At 38.3% G+C, this 16988-nt stretch overlaps 2 protein-coding genes across 2 annotated transcripts; both read left to right on the plus strand.

Moving 5' to 3' along the window:
- Positions 1–402: 402 nt before the first annotated feature.
- Positions 403–4550, plus strand: LOC116143929 (survival of motor neuron-related-splicing factor 30). The gene is made up of 8 exons (XM_031429374.1): positions 403–602; positions 1274–1342; positions 2007–2126; positions 2618–2700; positions 2807–2882; positions 3162–3338; positions 3544–3672; positions 4167–4550. Exons 1-8 carry the CDS (start codon positions 528–530, stop codon positions 4329–4331), a joined length of 894 nt encoding a protein of 297 aa, XP_031285234.1. The 5' UTR covers positions 403–527; the 3' UTR covers positions 4332–4550.
- A 3989-nt stretch (positions 4551–8539) lies between these two features.
- Positions 8540–12110, plus strand: LOC116143923. Its single transcript, XM_031429368.1, has 4 exons — positions 8540–8623; positions 8696–9169; positions 11511–11562; positions 11788–12110. Exons 1-4 carry the CDS (start codon positions 8540–8542, stop codon positions 12108–12110), a joined length of 933 nt encoding a protein of 310 aa, XP_031285228.1.
- Positions 12111–16988: the final 4878 nt, after the last annotated feature.

The following is a 16988-nucleotide window of genomic DNA, read 5'->3' on the forward strand; positions in this document are numbered from 1 at the left end:
ACCACTTTATGTTCATATATATATAATCAATCTCTTTTAATACAGACTTCGTTACTCACATGTGGTAAATGATTCATTCTCGTTGGTTAATATTAAAAGACAAAACTCAAGTAAAAAAAATTTGTTGTTCAGTGTTTAGTATCGCCAATTAACCGAGGTTCGTGTTTTAAAAATTTCGGAGCATCCTCACCTCATAATTTTTTTTTTTTATTTTTTTACAACCTCTAAGAATGATCCTTGTTAAAGAGTTGAGGGCTAAATTTGGATGGAAAGGCATTCTATTGGGCCCAATGTAAAGTTCAATTGGGCCTCTATTACAGCCTTATATATTTCGCATATCTAAATGGGCCTGAACTCCGCCCAATTACTGCTTCGTAATAATAAGATGAACAAATTTGAAGGGTTTTGAGACAAAGCAAGGCTTCTCTTTGAAGTTTTGATCTTCTTCATAGCTTTCTCTGAATTTTGTGTTGTGATTTTTTCTTTTTCTTTTTCTTCGTTAAATTTAAATTCATAAAGTTAACAAGATGCAAGGAGGAGAAGAGTTAAGCATAGAAGAGCTCTTTTCAAATCTTTCTACGTATAAAGAACAGCTTCAACAGGTACTACTTTATTGTTTTATTCGTGAATGGTTTCAATTTTTAATTTTGATTGTGTTTTTGCATTTAATTTTGTGAATTAGGAAATGAGTATTTGCCAATTTGTGAATTGGGATTAGGGTTTTTTGAGATTTAGAGTAAAGGTTATTTTCGAATTGAACGAATTAGGGTTTTCTTTGATGAATAGTTTGGTGGTCGGTTTAAGCTATTGTAGAATTGATTCAGTTATTTTTTTGTAATTGTTATTGTGGGCCTTGGGCTTTAATGAGTTGATATGTTGAGTCTGAGAATTTGGATTAATTTTATGTTCAATTGTGTATAAAGTTAAATGAGTAAGTTAACTAGTTTTGTGTGTATTTTAATGAGAGATGAATCTATTTTGAAAGTGTTTTTGCAGGTGTATTTTTAGCTTGTGTTGCAACAAATTTTACTTTTTAGGTTGTAGATTGAACTTGGGTTTCTGTTGTTCTATTATTTGTACAGTATGCTATTATTTCACATTCTTTTGCTGCATTATTGTGAGCCATTTTCTTTTGGCACTGATTATCTATTCCGCGTCCTAAATAGAATTGTGCAAGCCAAACTTTTGGGTTGGTGCAGGGTAAATTTATTTATTGTTGTGTCCATATTATTATCTAGTAATAACTAATGACTTCTCTTCCATGAATGGACAGGTCAGACAGCTTTTGGTTGATGATCCTGGAAACTCTGAATATGCAGATATGGAAAAAGAGCTCACTGAGGTGATTCTTATGATTTGTTTACTTAGATATTGTCTTTCTTTACTTCTTCAGTAAAGTTTCGTCATCAGGTTATTTCTTTCTTCATTCTGAGTATCTGGGGTTCACTCTCCATGAGTTTTCTATGTATGGTCTAAGTTTGCATATTGTTACGAGAAAAGGTAGTCAACCCCTTTATAGCTCTTGAGAATTCTTAAAATCACAGTAGATGTTGTTTGGATGTCTAGGTTCCCTCTGTAGATCTGTCTATCATCTATCTTCCTCCTATTTTGAAGGATCAACATGTTGCTCAAACAAGCAACAAGAATTAACTGCTATGGATCCCGTGGAGGTTTATTTTCATTTATGAGTTAGAAAGGTGAGGATGGTTCTTATGTTGAATAAAGTTCATATTCTCCAGAATTGGCAACTTCATGGAGAATGAAAAAAGAATTATTGGAGCTATATGTAAAAGTTTAGAGCCTCAACAAGGTGCACATCACTTCTATCTTGATTCCTGTGCAGGTGGTGTTATGTGTCGTGATGGCCAGCCTGCTTCCCTCTCACCTGATTTCAGATGTCACACTGAGATTCTAAGTTTGAAATTTGACAATGATTTCCCTTTTATGATCTAAGTAATTGTATTATTTTCTTGTATTAGACTTTTCTTAAAAGTTTTGGGATGCAGGTGATTACTTTGACTGAGGAACTCCTTGCAACTGCAAAGCAAAATGCGGTTTCTGGATCAGATACTGGAACAAGTGCCAATGCACCTCCTAGTTTGCAGCAGTCTGATGGGAATAAAATGGTAAAGTAGCATCTTTTAGATACTATTTCTGGATATTATTGTCAGAATGACCTTTACATTTCATGACAGCAAGATGTTGCGTTAACTACAATGTGAAAAAAAATATGGTTTTCTTTTTTTTTCTTTCTGTTACATGTACAAGTATACATGTCCCAAATGTACTGGTTTCAACAGCTATATGCATGTATTCCAAATTGCCGCAGAAAGTTGAATTTAAGGTCTTTGCCTGCATATATAGGCTTCTTCTAGCGGTAGCTATCGCAATGTATTGTGTCTTGTTTGAGGCTGCACAGTAGGAGAATTTATTTTTACACTCCTGCCCATCATTGCAACTGATATCTTCTATCTATATAAGCTTTATGTGTCTTTTTGTTGCTTTGACAGCATATTTTGTCAGGAAGGATTTTTATGGTTGGCATTTTTTTTGTATACAATTTATGTGATAACCATAACAGATTCTTTTGGCTGATCTTCTCCTTTTTCACATTTAGGAATCAGGTGGCATATCTGTCCATCATGAGGATTTTACTGTGGGCACAAAAGTTCAAGCTGTTTGGAGTGAAGATGGGGAATGGTTTGTATAAATAGATATCCACATCTTACTAGATTTTTGTGTTTTTCTTACTTCATTTTCTTTACCTTGTTTTTCCTTTTCTCTTTTTGATTAGTTGAATATTCAGGTATGACGCAACTGTTGAGGCTATTACACCAAATGGATATTATGTAGCTTTTGATGGTTGGGGTAATAAGGAAGAGGTATTTTTTCTGTCTCATTATTGAATAATTGAATTTCTAGTCATGAATGCATGTATTTGAAACTTTTTTTTTTTCATGATGCTCTTATGCAAAAACTATGAAATATGCTCTTATCCAGTGCTTTTGTAGTTTCATTTTTTGTTTTTAGCTATAGATTTTTCTCAAAAAAATAGTTACAACCGAGAAAGACATCTGATCCTGCAAAGTACTGTATAAATCTAGAATTAAATTGGAAATCTATAGAATTGTGATTCATTCACTGACGGTTGCTAATCTCAGGTTGATCCTGCCAACGTAAGGCCCATTCAATTTAATGCTTTGTTGGAAGCTGAGAAGGTAGCTGAAGCTACAAAACAAGCAATAAAACGGAAAATTGAGCAAGCTGGTGCTATTGACTTTCAATCACGAAGTTTACCTGCAAAGCTTCGTATAAATCCTGATGACCCAGAGGATGTGGTAAATAGTATTTGTTGACAGCAAAGTTTTGTATAGTTGTGGTCACTTATTTGATTCTGTGCTTGTTCTCTGTCACTTGATGGTTTAGTTGTTGGTTCTCTATTAACCATTGCCTGTGCACTTTGTCCTGTTTTTATTTTTTGTTAACTTCACTAGTCCATATGATACTGTGATCATAAGCTTTATAACCATAGCTCATCTGCAGAAAGCAACCAAGCGGAAGAAAATACATGCTTTTAAGTCAAAGGTGAGGTTTGAGCAACTTGAAGTCTCCCAAAATAAACGACAGAATGCTTGGCAGCAGTTCCAGACAACAAAAGGCAAGACTAAAAAGGTATGCTAGCATATTTTCTTAGTTGTACTTGCATTATGAACTTATTGAACTTCATAGCTAGGGAAAAGTTTGTATAAGTTGTGTGTAATAAATGTGATTAATGAAATTTTATATCATTGGAATATTAAACTTTGTAAGTGTAGATTATAAAATGACCTTTTTGTATTATCTTGCCTCTCAAGTATTCCTACTTTTCTGTCCTTGAATTTCCATGAAGAGAAGGGGGGGTGGTTAAAATTTGCATTGTCATATATGTGTGCTCTCTTTGAATCTGACCTTGTTTGGAGTGGCAATATCCTCTTAAAAATGCTATTCACTTCTTGTAATATGGTTGAAACTCCCAATAATATCCGGATTGTTAAACTTCATGATTCTGTTACTCTTTACTTCCTTGCGAGTGGGATCTGAATATTGGCATGACATTCTACCACATTGTGTTTCATAAAATATGATTTCAGAAACTTCCCTGATTAGTACTTCCCTCTCTACTTCAGGTTGGTTTCTTCTCAGGCCGGAAACGGGAGAGCATCTTCAAGTCTCCTGACGACCCCCATGGTAAGGTTGGTGTAACAGGAAGTGGAAAGGGGTTGACAGAGTTTCAGAAGAGGGAAAAGCACCTGCATCTCAAGGGAGGAGGAAACGCTGAGATAGAAGAGTAGACTCTTAACGTCATTAAATTTCTGGTGCTTTCTGTATATCTACGCCATTGGTCTTCCAGATGGCGAACCAGTTCAGTCTTATAGTTGACCCCAAAGTGAATGGGCTTCTCGTGCTAGGATTTATGACTCGAAAGGAATATGGTTAAACATGATACAAACAGCTGCTTTGTTTAGAACATTTCAATGGTAGTATTTTCCTAAGCGGTTGCTTTCTGTTAACTTATTTTTGCCTGCCTTATTGTTATAATAGTGATATATGAGACGCCAATGGAAGATAAAAAGGATTAAATGGCTAGTATAGAGGTGGCAATGGGCCCACAATTTTTTTTGGCATGGCACTAAAATTTTGTGCTGTGCCATGGGCCAAGAGGGCAGCGTCATGGGCCAAGAATTTAGCACGTAGGCTAGCACGGCACGGCCCATAAATTCAAAAAAATTAAAAATTAATTTTTTTGAGAAAAGCCTATATTGTATGTGGGTTGGCCTACGAAGGTTTCCAGACAAAAGTAAATCTTTAGATTATATATTTCACATTATGAGCAGGGTTTTAAAACCTGATTCGGGAGGTGACCCAGTTAGGTGATCAGGTCTCGGGTTGATCGGGTGAACCAGTCTGACTGACGAGTCTGATAGATGATATCAGCATGATGTCAGGAGGCAAAAGAAATTAAAAAAAAAAAAAAAGTTAAAATTCCAATGAGTAGCATTGTTTTAAAAACCGGATCGGAGGGCAACTTGCTCTGTTGGTTAGGTCACGGTTCAACCGGTCCAATCGGTTGGATCGTCGGTTGGACCGATGATGTCAGCACATTTTAAAAAAAAAAAAAAAAAAAAAACTTTTTTAAAAGCTGAGTAATAAAAGCTGGCCTCCCAACCATTACAACTGATTTCACAGTTACATTGCACCCATAATATGTTTTACATTAAAACTTCTTTACTTTAGCATTCAGTAATTTAAGCAAACTTCAGCAGACAAGTTCATCAAATCACAGGCAAGCAATCTCAGTAAACACAACTCACTTAACTTCAGTAATTTCAGCAAACACAACCCATTTGACTTCAGCAACTTCATCAATCTTCTCCGCAAACAACTTCAGCAGACAATTCACTTTATCAACTAACTTCAGCAACTTCATTAACCACAACTCAATTCACTTCAGTAACTTAGGGTTCACATGCTACTCAAGAGTTGTTCTTTACCCTCCAGTCTCCACCTCTCCTCTTTGTTGCATTTGCATAATCTAAATACCAATGACGCTTAAGTTATAAAAATTGTAAAACCAATTACATACACATAAGTTGATGAAACAACATTCTCTAAATTATTGATTAGTTACTACATACAAACCCAAATCCGTAACCATACAGGAACGATTCAATGTAATGGTTTCCCTTGCATCATCTGTATTGAAATAAATTAATTCGACAATGTCGGCATGATGACCATAAATCATGTATTATTCAAAAACAGCTCCAACAAAATGATTTCGAAGGCATATACATCAGCTTTCTCTATTATGAGTCCAAAATGGGTATATTCTAGAACTAAATACATAAATAAAAAGGTGTCATATATATTCAATAGTAAATCATCAAGTAAATGATTGCTGAAAATTCTCAACCAAAAATGTTTTACTTAAGGAATATTTCTTCATTTATGTTCAAAAACCAAAGAATTGTATCATATCTCAAATTAAATAGGCCTTAGAGCTATATCAGCAAGATTGAGGGAATTTTCATACCCAAATGCGCCTCTTCTACCAACTGTCCATCTGCCAGCAACCTTGCCAAACCGAAATTTCCCACCTATTTCTGAGAGTGATGATACATAATAATCAATGTTGGTATACGTATTCAGTGTATTTCTTGGAAATTTTCAATTGATCAAAATTAAAGAGAAAATATGAATTGCAAAAACTATGGAACTGACCTTTGGTCTGAAGTCATGGGTGAGGAGGATGTTATTAGGTCTAAAATCTTTATGAACAATGAAACATTTCAGATTTCTTAGCAAAGGTCCCAAAGATTACAACTCACCTTGAATCAAATTGGATTGTCAAGACATGCATGCCAATTAGCCTTCATGCGTCGATTTCTGGCGAGGGAGGAACGCGTCGTCGATTTCCGGTGAGGGAGGAACGCGTCGTCGCGATTTCAGAGACTGGAGTTGCGATCGATTTCAGCAACGAATGGTTGCGATTTCAAAAACAAATGGTTGCGATTTCAGCAAGATTCAGTTTTGATTTGTGTGGGATTTCAGATTTTCGCGATTTCATTTAAATTTTTTCAGAGTATTTTGCGCGTAGAGGAACTGATGAAGAAGAAACTGCGCGATGGGGAGTTAGGGATTTTTTTGCCCTTTTCAGTGTTGGGCCGGTTTTGCTTGCGGTCCGGTTGGACCGGCGGTCCATCACTGTTCACCCGGTCCATTAACGGGTCAAAACGGGCTATTGCATTATACCGGTTTTTATGTTGACTCGAACCGGACACATGACCGGTTCACGGTCCAACCGGTTGGATCGGCCGGTCCGGTCCAGCTTTTAAAACAGTGGTGAGTAGTAAACAATGTTACAATAGTATCGAGGACAAAGTTCCAGTAGAGGTAATCTAGGCTCCCAACTCTATGGATTTTCCTTAATTGCTCTTAACCTAACTCTCACCACTCATCTCGAAGCCCCTAGCAGCATCACCGAATACTACTATTGACAGACACAAAAAATGTTCTCACTAATGGCCATTTTGAAAGTCTTTCTTTCGGCTGTCAATCACTTGATCAACAAATGTCTGATAATTAATAAATTCTTTGAACATTAGCTGCCACAGAAAAGCCACATGATTCAAATCAATGGCAATAACCTTCCCTTGCTTCCCAAAAACTCTACCAATCCCAATGGCAATAGCACCAGAACAGTCCCCAAATCAACCCACAACCCTTCTCTCAATTCCTCATTCTTCTCAATCACATCACTCACCAAATCAACCATCAACTCGGTCTCTAGCCTCGGAATAAAAACTCATTTTCAACACACAAAACCAATTCCCTTTAATGCTCACACCACACCAAATACTGTAAAGAATTCCTCTTTTCAATCCTCTCCTTCCACAAACAATACAACTTGTCCAAATCCACCCTCAAGTTCACATCCTAGGGACTTTCTTAAATACCCAGTTGGGGAATGAGTGAGTGGTCTTTGAGAGAGTCCTCCAACAGCCAGTTGAGTTCTCTGCAGAGAGAGGTTAGGGCCGTTATCTGAGTGAAGAAAGGAAGGGCCGATCAAGGAGGCGAGAACTTTGATCCAAGTGTACCATCTTTTGAGGTGTGAGAGAAGGGTAGAGTGGGTTGGCGGGGGTAAAAAGAGTGGGGTTTTGGGTTTTATAGAAGAAGAAGATGATGAAAAGGAAATGGGTTTATGCAAAGTAGGTCAGATAGTGACTTGGTGCTGCCGGTGACAGTGACGATCGATTTTGGCATACAGGTGGAAGAAATTGAAGATTAAAGATGCCAAAGTCCCAACGTAGATTAGGGTGTCGAATGAAATTGTAAAAGGACTTAGAATTTTTTATTTTAGGAATTGAGTTAACCTAATTTTGGTACAAAACTGAATGGATCGATGGTTCGCTACAGTAACCCCGATCCAACCACGGGTCATACTAGGTTAACTGCAATTCCCAATTTTCCATCTCAATCGACCTGACTAGGCCAATGATTCCCGGTTCGACAGTTGAACCAACTAGTCCGGGCCGGGTTTTAAAACCTTGATTATGAGTTTATGATAGGCCTCCTATAACTAAACTGTACAAGAAGAAGAAGAAAAAGGGTAGCCTGGGAAATTCAGTGGAAAGGGGCAGTAAGGGGAATTCATATTAGAAATTAGTTAGGAGGAATCTCCACGTAAGGGAGTGCGGAGAGTGTGATTTCAGTTATACATAAGGGAGAGCAATAGCTAGCTGGGCATATCATGAAATCTGGAATCAGTTGGGAGGCCATTAGACCCTCGAAATGCTAGCCACCCTTTTTATTTTTTTCTATCATTGTTATTTTCTACTTGCAGTGTTTGGCCATTTTCAATTCAATATATATGTATCAGTTTAGTTCCCAGTTACAGAGATGTGTTGTTGAGTTTTCACTAATAGCATTTTATTAAGCATTGGGTTGTGTTCTCATCAAATTGGTATCAGAGCAAGGTTGGGGAATGGTAAAACCCAAGATGGAGAACAGAATGGAAAACGTTGAAAAGGAAATAAAGACAGTGAAGGAAAGCGTGGACAAGATGGAAACTGACTTGGGAAGTGTGAGGGAGTATTTAACGGAGATTCGCGAATTAATGCATATGAGGGAATAAAGGGATGAAAAATGAAATAAGGAGAAGGAGAAATCATCCTCATCATCGGAGAATCAGAATTCTAGCCAAGACAAGGAATCTGAACGAAAACACAGCAGCGATAATGAGAAGGAGGACAAGAGGATTCGCAAACTAGAGTTGCTGATATTTAACAGAGATAATCCTTTTGGATGGACCTTCAAAGCTGATCGGTACTTTATGGTCAATCAGTACGAGGAAGAAGAGAAAGTGCAGGCAGCGGCGGTGTGTATGGAGGGTCGAGCCTTGAATTGGTACCAGTGGGTCAAATTAACGCTAGTAGAAAGATTCAGACCATCGTATAAAGGGTCTACTTATGAAGCACTGGTGGCATTGAGGCAAACTGGGACTGTGACTGTGACTAAATATCATGAACAGTTTGAAGAATTATCAGCCCTTCTGCGTGAGTCAAGAGAAGATCTCCTAATGGGCATCTTTGCAAATGGCCTTAGAGAAGAGTTAAGGGCTGAGCTAAGGGTGAGTAGATCCAACAGTTTATTTGAGCTTATTGACCAAGCCCACAGAATAGAAGAGAAGAACTGGGTCCTAGACAAAACTAAGCCCAGATTTTTCAAAACCCAAATGGGTAGACCCGAGAGTTACAATCGGGTCTCTATTTCTCCAGATCTGGGATGACAAAATGGGTGGAATATGGGAGTCAAACCCACTAAAATAGGATAGAACAACTGAATGTGGGATAGGAGAGAAAAATCGATGGGAGGAACAACCACCCCACCCCGCAATGACAGATTCCAGTGACTGACGGAGGCAGATCTGCAATATAAGCGCAAAAGGGGACTGTGCTTCCGGTGTGACGAGAAATTTGGGCCAAATCACTGATGTCAGAGTCGATCTCTTTAGGTTTTATTACTGCTGGATGACAATGAACCTGACAGAGGAGAAACCATGAATGAACCAGAGACAAAAAACTTTGCGAAAGGTAATCCTCTATCGCTATCCATGAACTCCATTGTTGGCATTACATCAGATCGAACCATGAAGCTTCAGGGGCAGATTGGAAGTGAGGAGGTGGTTGTGTTAGTAGATAGTGGAGCCTCACATAACTTTATCTCACATGGTGGTGTGCTGTCGCAGGCAACCAAGATTAAAACCTAAAAACACATGTAGTAGTGTGAGTAAGGATCATTCCCACAGAGAGTGTCTAGCCGAGTTTTATGTTACGTGAACAAGGCTGGGGGGATTTGAGTAAAACAGAAATTATTTCAGGAAAAAAAAAATAATTCAAATTAAATTATCAGTCAGAATAACAAACCTTGGTCTAAGTCAACATCCACCATCGGAATTTTACAACTAATCATCGATGCAAAAATAAATCAATTCATACTTTGAATATTCACCATTGGAATTATTTCCCTATCTCTCCTTAGTTGTAGTTAATTAGGAAACAAGCGATCTAATTAATCTTACTACTAAACAACCCAAGACAAGCGCTAAAGGTTTAATCTAGTGGCAGCCTTAAGAACTACAGAGATCGATGAAGATGAACAACATAAACACAAGCGGTTGTATTTAATTTAGTTGAATGTTCTTCTTAAGATTTAATAATTCCTGACACGGTAAATTCTTAACTCTTATTTACTCACAAATTAGAGGGATCAAACAATTACGGATTTGATATCTAATTAAGCAATAGATTGCAACAAATAATAAACTAGTAGGCCTCTAGTAATTAAATGAAACAATCATGAAAATAGGCACAGAAGAACATCCAATACTCAAAGCATATATTGAACACTAAAAACAGATTAGATCTCACAGTTTTATTGATTCCGAGGCCTCCGTTTCCTTCAACCAAGTTATAAAAGTTTTAGCTGCTCATGGCCATAATCAAAACTCAAAAAGAAATAATTCCAGAAGAGAAGAAGGAGAGGCGTGTGTAATCCCTCTAATCTGATCTCTCTCCCCTTTTAAGAATATCCAATTCAAGTCTTTGAATTCTACTCAATCTCCTAAAAATATTATAATATCCTAAAATAACATTTATCCTAATCTGATTAATTGAAAATAAAATAAAGTTCTAATATAAAATAGGAAAGTGGTGTTTCCAGCTGTAACTTGTGTGCACCAAGTCTTCAAAACTTCCCATAATAAACTGCCTATTTGACTTGCATGACAAGCCGGAATGTTCCAGAACGTCAGCAGTACAAGTGTGTCAAATTCAAGCCCGATTAAAACCTTGATTCAGCTAGTCTATCTCCAAACTCAAAACATAAAAGTTGTAGATCTATTTCTTAGGTTTCCACAGCATTTTGAATCATCTCAATCGGAGCTTTGATGAGAGAGTTATGCCCAGATTAGGAAGCCATGTCGAAACTGTCCGAATTCACCTAATTAGCTTCGTTTTGCATTTAACGCCTCCATTTGTATCCTAAATCAAAATAGAATAATAATGAGTACATTTAGGCAAAAAATAAGTATAAAATACTAGACATTAAGGGGGGTAAATATGTCATTTTGCATTCTCATCACATGGGTTAGTGCAAAAACTGGAAATCCCGATCGATGGAACTAAGTCCTTCGGGGTCATGGTGGGTAATGGGTTCAAAATCAAGGGTGAGGGGATACATCGAGATGTGAAGTTAGAAATGCAAGGGCTGGAAGTTCAATAAGATTTTTTCCCATTTCAATTGGGTGGGGCCGATGTGGTCCTAGGAATTACTTGGCTAAGCACCTTAGGTGATGTTTATTCCAATTGGGGCAAGTTGACTATGGCGTTTGCTAAGGAAGGTAAACAGGTGATACTCAAGGGAGATCCTTCACTTGTTAAGACATTAGTTTCTCTGAAAACTTTACTCAGGATGCTGCCACTGGAAGGGGATGGATACGTGGTGGAATGCAGTTCAATAGAGGTCAGGGATAGTCAAGAAGAAGGAAAATTGGAACCTATGGTGGCAGAGGTGTTGACTGATTTGGCCCAAGTTTTTTACCAAACCACTAGACTCCCTCCCCGCAGAAAACATGACCATATATTACCCTACAACCAGGAACCAACCCACCCAATATCAGACCATATAAATACCCTTACCTCCAAAAAAATGAGATTGAGAGATTAGTTGGGGAAATAATGGATGTAGGGATTATCCAACCTAGCACAAGCCCCTATGCTGGTCCCCTGTTGTTAGTTAAGAAAAAGGATGGGAGTTGGCGATTCTATGTTGACTTTAGAACCTTAAATAGCATTACCATACCCAACAAGTTCCCTATTCCATCTATTGAAGAGCTACTGGATGAGCTAGCAGGGGCTACGGTCTTTTCCAAGTTAGATTTAAAGTCCGAGTATCATCAAATTCGAGTTAAAGAGGAGGACATTCCAAAGACAGCCTTCCGCACCCACGAGGGCCATTATGAGTTCTTGGTGATGCCCTTCAGGTTAACGAATGCACCATCTACCTTCTAGGCCCTTATGAATACAATTTTTCAGCCATTATTACGGAAGTCCATTCGGGTTTTCTATGACGATATTCTCATCTACAGCCTTGACATGACTACCCACATTCAACACTTGCGACAAACTTTCCAGATTTTGCAGGATAATGCACTGGTGGTCAACCAACAGAAATGTCTTTGCTCAATACAGGTTAGAATATCTGGGCCACTTAATATCAGCCAAGAGGGTGGAGGCTGACCCGCAGAAGATTGAAGCAATGATATCTTGGCCTTTACCACACAATGTGAAAAGCTTGAGAGGGTTTTTAGGGCTTACAAGGTATTACCGGTGGTTTGTGAAAGGTTATGGTTCCATAGCTCAACCACTTACCCAATTATTAAAAAAGTATTCCTTTAGCTTGGGTGATTGTAATACCTTCTTTCTAGCTAATATGCTTGGAAAATGTACTATGATAAGAAAAGAAAAGAAAAGAAAAGAAGAGAAGAAGAAAGAAAAGAAAGAATAGAAAGAATATAACAGAAAGAAAATGCATCTCTATGCATTTGTGCATTTGTATCATACCTATGCATGATACCATGATTTATACCATGGGTAGTGAGAAATTAGAATAAAGAAAGAACAGAGACAACTAGAAAGAAAGAACAAAGAAAGTTAGAACAAAAGAACAGTGAGAACTAGAAATAGTGAAAGAATAGAGAAAGAACAAAGAAAGAATCGAGAAGAATAAAAAGAGTAAAGTAAGGAAAGAATTCAAAAAATGAGCAACGGAGATAGAAGAATAGTGTAGTGGATTTACTTACTGAGCAACTAGTGCTCACCCCGTTGTTTCTTAATGTTTTTGCAGGAAATAGGTAAGAAGCGGTTGGATGGACGTCGAAAAGCGGAGAGAAATGGCACTGCTGTCCACTGTTTTTAGGCATGGATTTCCTAGAGAGATATGGAATAGAAATTGATTGTCGAAAGAAGAAAGCAAGATTTAATCTTGATGACGGAGATAAGTTTATTTTTGGAGAGGACCATCAGCTGAATATGTTAAACAGTAGTATAAAGGCTATAAAGATGTTAAGGAAAGGGTGTTCTGGGTACATTGCTCATGTGGTGCAATGTAGTGACGTCCCACAACCAGAGATTCAGAATATGCCAGTAGTCCAGGAGTTTTTAGATGTATTTCCAGAAGATTTGTCGGGTTTACCTCCAAAAAGAGAAGTAGAGTTCAGTATTGATTTAGCACCAGGGACAGCACCGATTTCTAAAGCCCTTTATCGGATGGCCCCAGCGAGCTTCAAGAATTGAAGAAGCAACTCCAAGAACTCCTAGATAAGGGTTTTATCCGACCTAGTCACTCTCCCTGGGGAGCTCCAATTCTGTTTGTGAAGAAGAAAGACAGGTCGCTACTGATGTGTATAGATTACAGAGAATTGAATAAAGTGACAATGAAGAATAAGTACCCGCTACCTCGTATAGATGACTTATTTGATCAGCTGAAAGGTGCAGTAGTATTTTCTAAGATTGATTTGCGGTCGGGTTATCATCAAGTAAGAGTGGCAGAACAAGATATTGCTAAGATTGCTTTTCGGACTAGATATGGGCATTATGAGTTTGTGGTGATGCCTTTTGGGTTAACCAATGCCCCAGCAGTCTTTATGGACTTAATGAACCGGGTGTTTCATGATTGTCTTGATCAATTTATTGATGACATCTTGGTTTATTCTAAGTCAAGAGAGGAGCATGAGGAACACTTAAGATTTGTGCTACAGCGATTGAGAGATAAGAAGTTGTTTGCCAAGTTTTCTAAGTGTGAGTTTTGGTTGGATCAAGTTATCTTTCTAGGCCATACTATGTCCAAAGAAGGTATATCAGTAGATCCTAGCAAAGTGAAGGCAATCCTTGAATGGCAAAGGCCGAAGACAGTGAAAGAGGTTAGAAGTTCTTGGGACTAGTAGGCTATTACCGACGGTTTGTAGCAAGATTTGCCCAGTTAGCTAATCCGCTGACAGCCCTTACCAAACAGAAAACTCATTTTATATGGTCAGATGCCTATGAAGAGAGTTTCCAAGAGCTGAAGAAAAGATTAACCACTGCTCCCGTTTTGGTATTACCACAAGAAGGTGTGGAATATGATATTTATACATATGCCTCACTACAAGGACTGGGTGCTGTGTTGATGCAATTAGGTAGGGTAATAGCTTATGCTTCTCGACAGTTAAAAGAGTACGAGACGAGATACCCTACACATGATTTAGAGTTGGCAGCTATAGTCTTTGCATTAAATATTTGGAGGCATTATCTATATGGTGCAAAGAGTAATATCTACACCGATCACAAGAGTTTAAAGTATTTCTTCACTCAAAGGGAGCTAAACATGAGACAAAGAAGATAGTTAGAGCTGGTTAAAGACTATGATTGTGAGATTAAGTATCAGCCAGGGAAAGCCAATGTAGTGGTTGATGCTTTGAGTAGAAAAATATATTTGTCCCAACTCACAATGCAGAAAGAGCTATTGAAAGAATTGGATAGAGAACAGATTGAGGTGATACGGGAAAGGATTGCCAGGTTAGAAATTCAGTCTACCTTACTGGAAGAGATTAAAGAAAAACAAGTTGCTAATGAGTGGAGTCAGAAAATAAGTCAATAAGTGCTTGAGGGCAAGATATCAAAATTCCACCTGCTAGATGGTGTCCTCCGATTCAAGAATCGCTTGTGCGTTCCCCAAGATGCTAAGTTAAGGAAGAGAATTCCTATGGAGGCTCATGACACACCATGCCCAAAATAACATCAATGTCACACATGTCAAATACTATCAAATCAACTGGTAACTCCCTTCCATGGATCACTATGGACTCCTCTAGAAGCATCTCGCGGGTCACCACATTAACACCATCAGGTATTTCTATCTTAATAGGTTGACTTATTCTAATAGGTTTCAAACCTAATGTTTCTATCATCCCATAAGTAATAAAAGAGTGAGTAGCTCCAGAATCAATCAATGTATAAAGGGGAACTAAATGAAATAGTAACTGACTGGTAACTGCGGATGGGTTATCCTCGGCTTCACTCTATGCCACTGTAAACACCCGAACATTGGTACCTCTGGAAGTCTGTGTTGTGGGTGCAAGAGGGGCTTTACAATCTTTCATAAAGTGCCCCGGCTGTCGGCATCTACAACATACATTCCGGCTTAACTCCCTCAGACACTCCCCTGGATGGGTTCTCCCACACTTGGGACATGGGGAAAACTTCGTAGTTCTTGGCCGTTTACTTTGCTAGTCTCTTCTGTTCTTTGTAGGTTGAAATTTCTTTTTATTTCTCACCTCCCTATTTTTGAAAACATCACTTCTCTCTCTCTCTCTCTCTCTCTCTCTCTCTCTCTCTGTGGAGCGGAAGATGGCTCACTCGATCCCACTGTTGATGGACCGACTGGGGTGAGCTTATTCACAAAGTTCTCATCCTGTAAGGCTCGCTCCAAAGCCTCACTATAAGTCCGAGGGGGCTCGACACCTGCCATTACATCACGGGCTATTTCTAGCTTCAGCCCATGCACGAACTTATCCCTCCTTAGTTCTAGGGTACTCACTACACCTAGCGCAAACCTTGCCAAGGAATTAAATTTCACTGAGTATTCTTTCACTGTATCGGTGCCCTGCTACAAACCGATAAACTCTTGGATCTTTTCATGAACCCGATCAACTGTTCTGTACTCAGCCTCAAATAATCTCCTAAACTTTCCCAGATCGTAACTGCTATCTCATGAGTATCTTCCATCAACTCCAACCAAATTCGGGCATCACCCCGAAATAGGAAACTAGCATACTGAATCTTCTCCCAGTCTGTCATAGGAAACAGTGTCGTCATACGTTCTACGGACCTAAACCACTCTTCAGCGACTAATGGGTCCGTTGTACCTCTAAATTCCGATGGCTGGTATTGGCTTGGCAACCCGTGAATAGGCTCAATATGATTATGTACTGTTGGGGGTACCGGTCTTTCTCTTTCTTCTCCAATGGTCGGTATACGAACTGGAGTTTCTACTCTCTCTGGTACAACTCTTCCATGTCCCTCTACTAACACTTGTTGTATAATAGTTCAGATTCTCGCCTCATCAACGGTAGGGGAAGTAGGATCTGGCGGGTTGGAAGGTTCCCTTGCACTCATTGTCTTCTTACTACTTGCTGTACAAGACAACCACACTTGAATCAACTCAAATAACTCATTTGCTACTATAAGTAAGGAAAGAATTAACTTACAACGGTCAGCTACGGAACATCAACGTGGCGAGAGTGGCACACTGTCAAATCCCAAAATCTTTGCTCAGATACCAAAAATGTAGTACCTTCTTTCTAGCTAGTATACTGCAAATATACTATGATAAAAATACATAAGCATAGAATGAAAAGTAATGGGCCAAAAAATTTGTTACTTTATATATATAATATATTATATATATATATATATATATATAAATAATTCTTTACATAACAAAAGTATCATATACAAAAGCCTTAAAACAGTGGATAGTAGTGCCATTTCTCTCCGCTTTTCGACGTCCATCCGACCACTTCTTACCTATTTTCCTACAAAAACATTGAGAAACACGGGGTGGGCACTAGTTGCTCAGTAAGTAAATCCGCTACACTATTCTTCTATCTCCGTTGCTCATTTTCTGAATTCTTTCCTTACTTTACCTTTTTCTTTCTTCTCGATTCTTTCTTTTTCTTTCTATTCTTTCACTATTTCTAGTTCTCACTGTTCTTTTGTTCTAACTTTCTTTGTTCTTTCTTTCTAGTTCTCTCTTCTTTTTTATTCTAATTTCTCACTATCCCGGTAGAAATCATGGTATCATGCTATTATGATGCAAATGCACAAATGCATAGAGATGCATTTTCTTTC

Source organism: Pistacia vera, unplaced genomic scaffold, assembly GCF_008641045.1.
Source record: "Pistacia vera cultivar Batoury unplaced genomic scaffold, PisVer_v2 Contig434, whole genome shotgun sequence".
Taxonomy (NCBI): domain Eukaryota; kingdom Viridiplantae; phylum Streptophyta; class Magnoliopsida; order Sapindales; family Anacardiaceae; genus Pistacia; species Pistacia vera.

Excerpts from the sequence above, each read along its gene's own strand:
- LOC116143929 (XM_031429374.1), top strand. The coding sequence starts at position 528 with ATGCAAGGAGGAGAAGAGTTAAGCATAGAAGAGCTCTTTTCAAATCTT. Across the intron at positions 603-1,273 it reads ATAAAGAACAGCTTCAACAG|GTCAGACAGCTTTTGGTTGA; the intron begins GTACTACTTTAT and ends ATGAATGGACAG. Across the intron at positions 3,673-4,166 it reads CAAAAGGCAAGACTAAAAAG|GTTGGTTTCTTCTCAGGCCG; the intron begins GTATGCTAGCAT and ends TCTCTACTTCAG.
- LOC116143923 (XM_031429368.1), top strand. The coding sequence starts at position 8,540 with ATGGAGAACAGAATGGAAAACGTTGAAAAGGAAATAAAGACAGTGAAG. Across the intron at positions 8,624-8,695 it reads TGGAAACTGACTTGGGAAGT|GAGAAGGAGAAATCATCCTC; the intron begins GTGAGGGAGTAT and ends AAATGAAATAAG. Across the intron at positions 11,563-11,787 it reads TGGAATGCAGTTCAATAGAG|GGATTATCCAACCTAGCACA; the intron begins GTCAGGGATAGT and ends TAATGGATGTAG.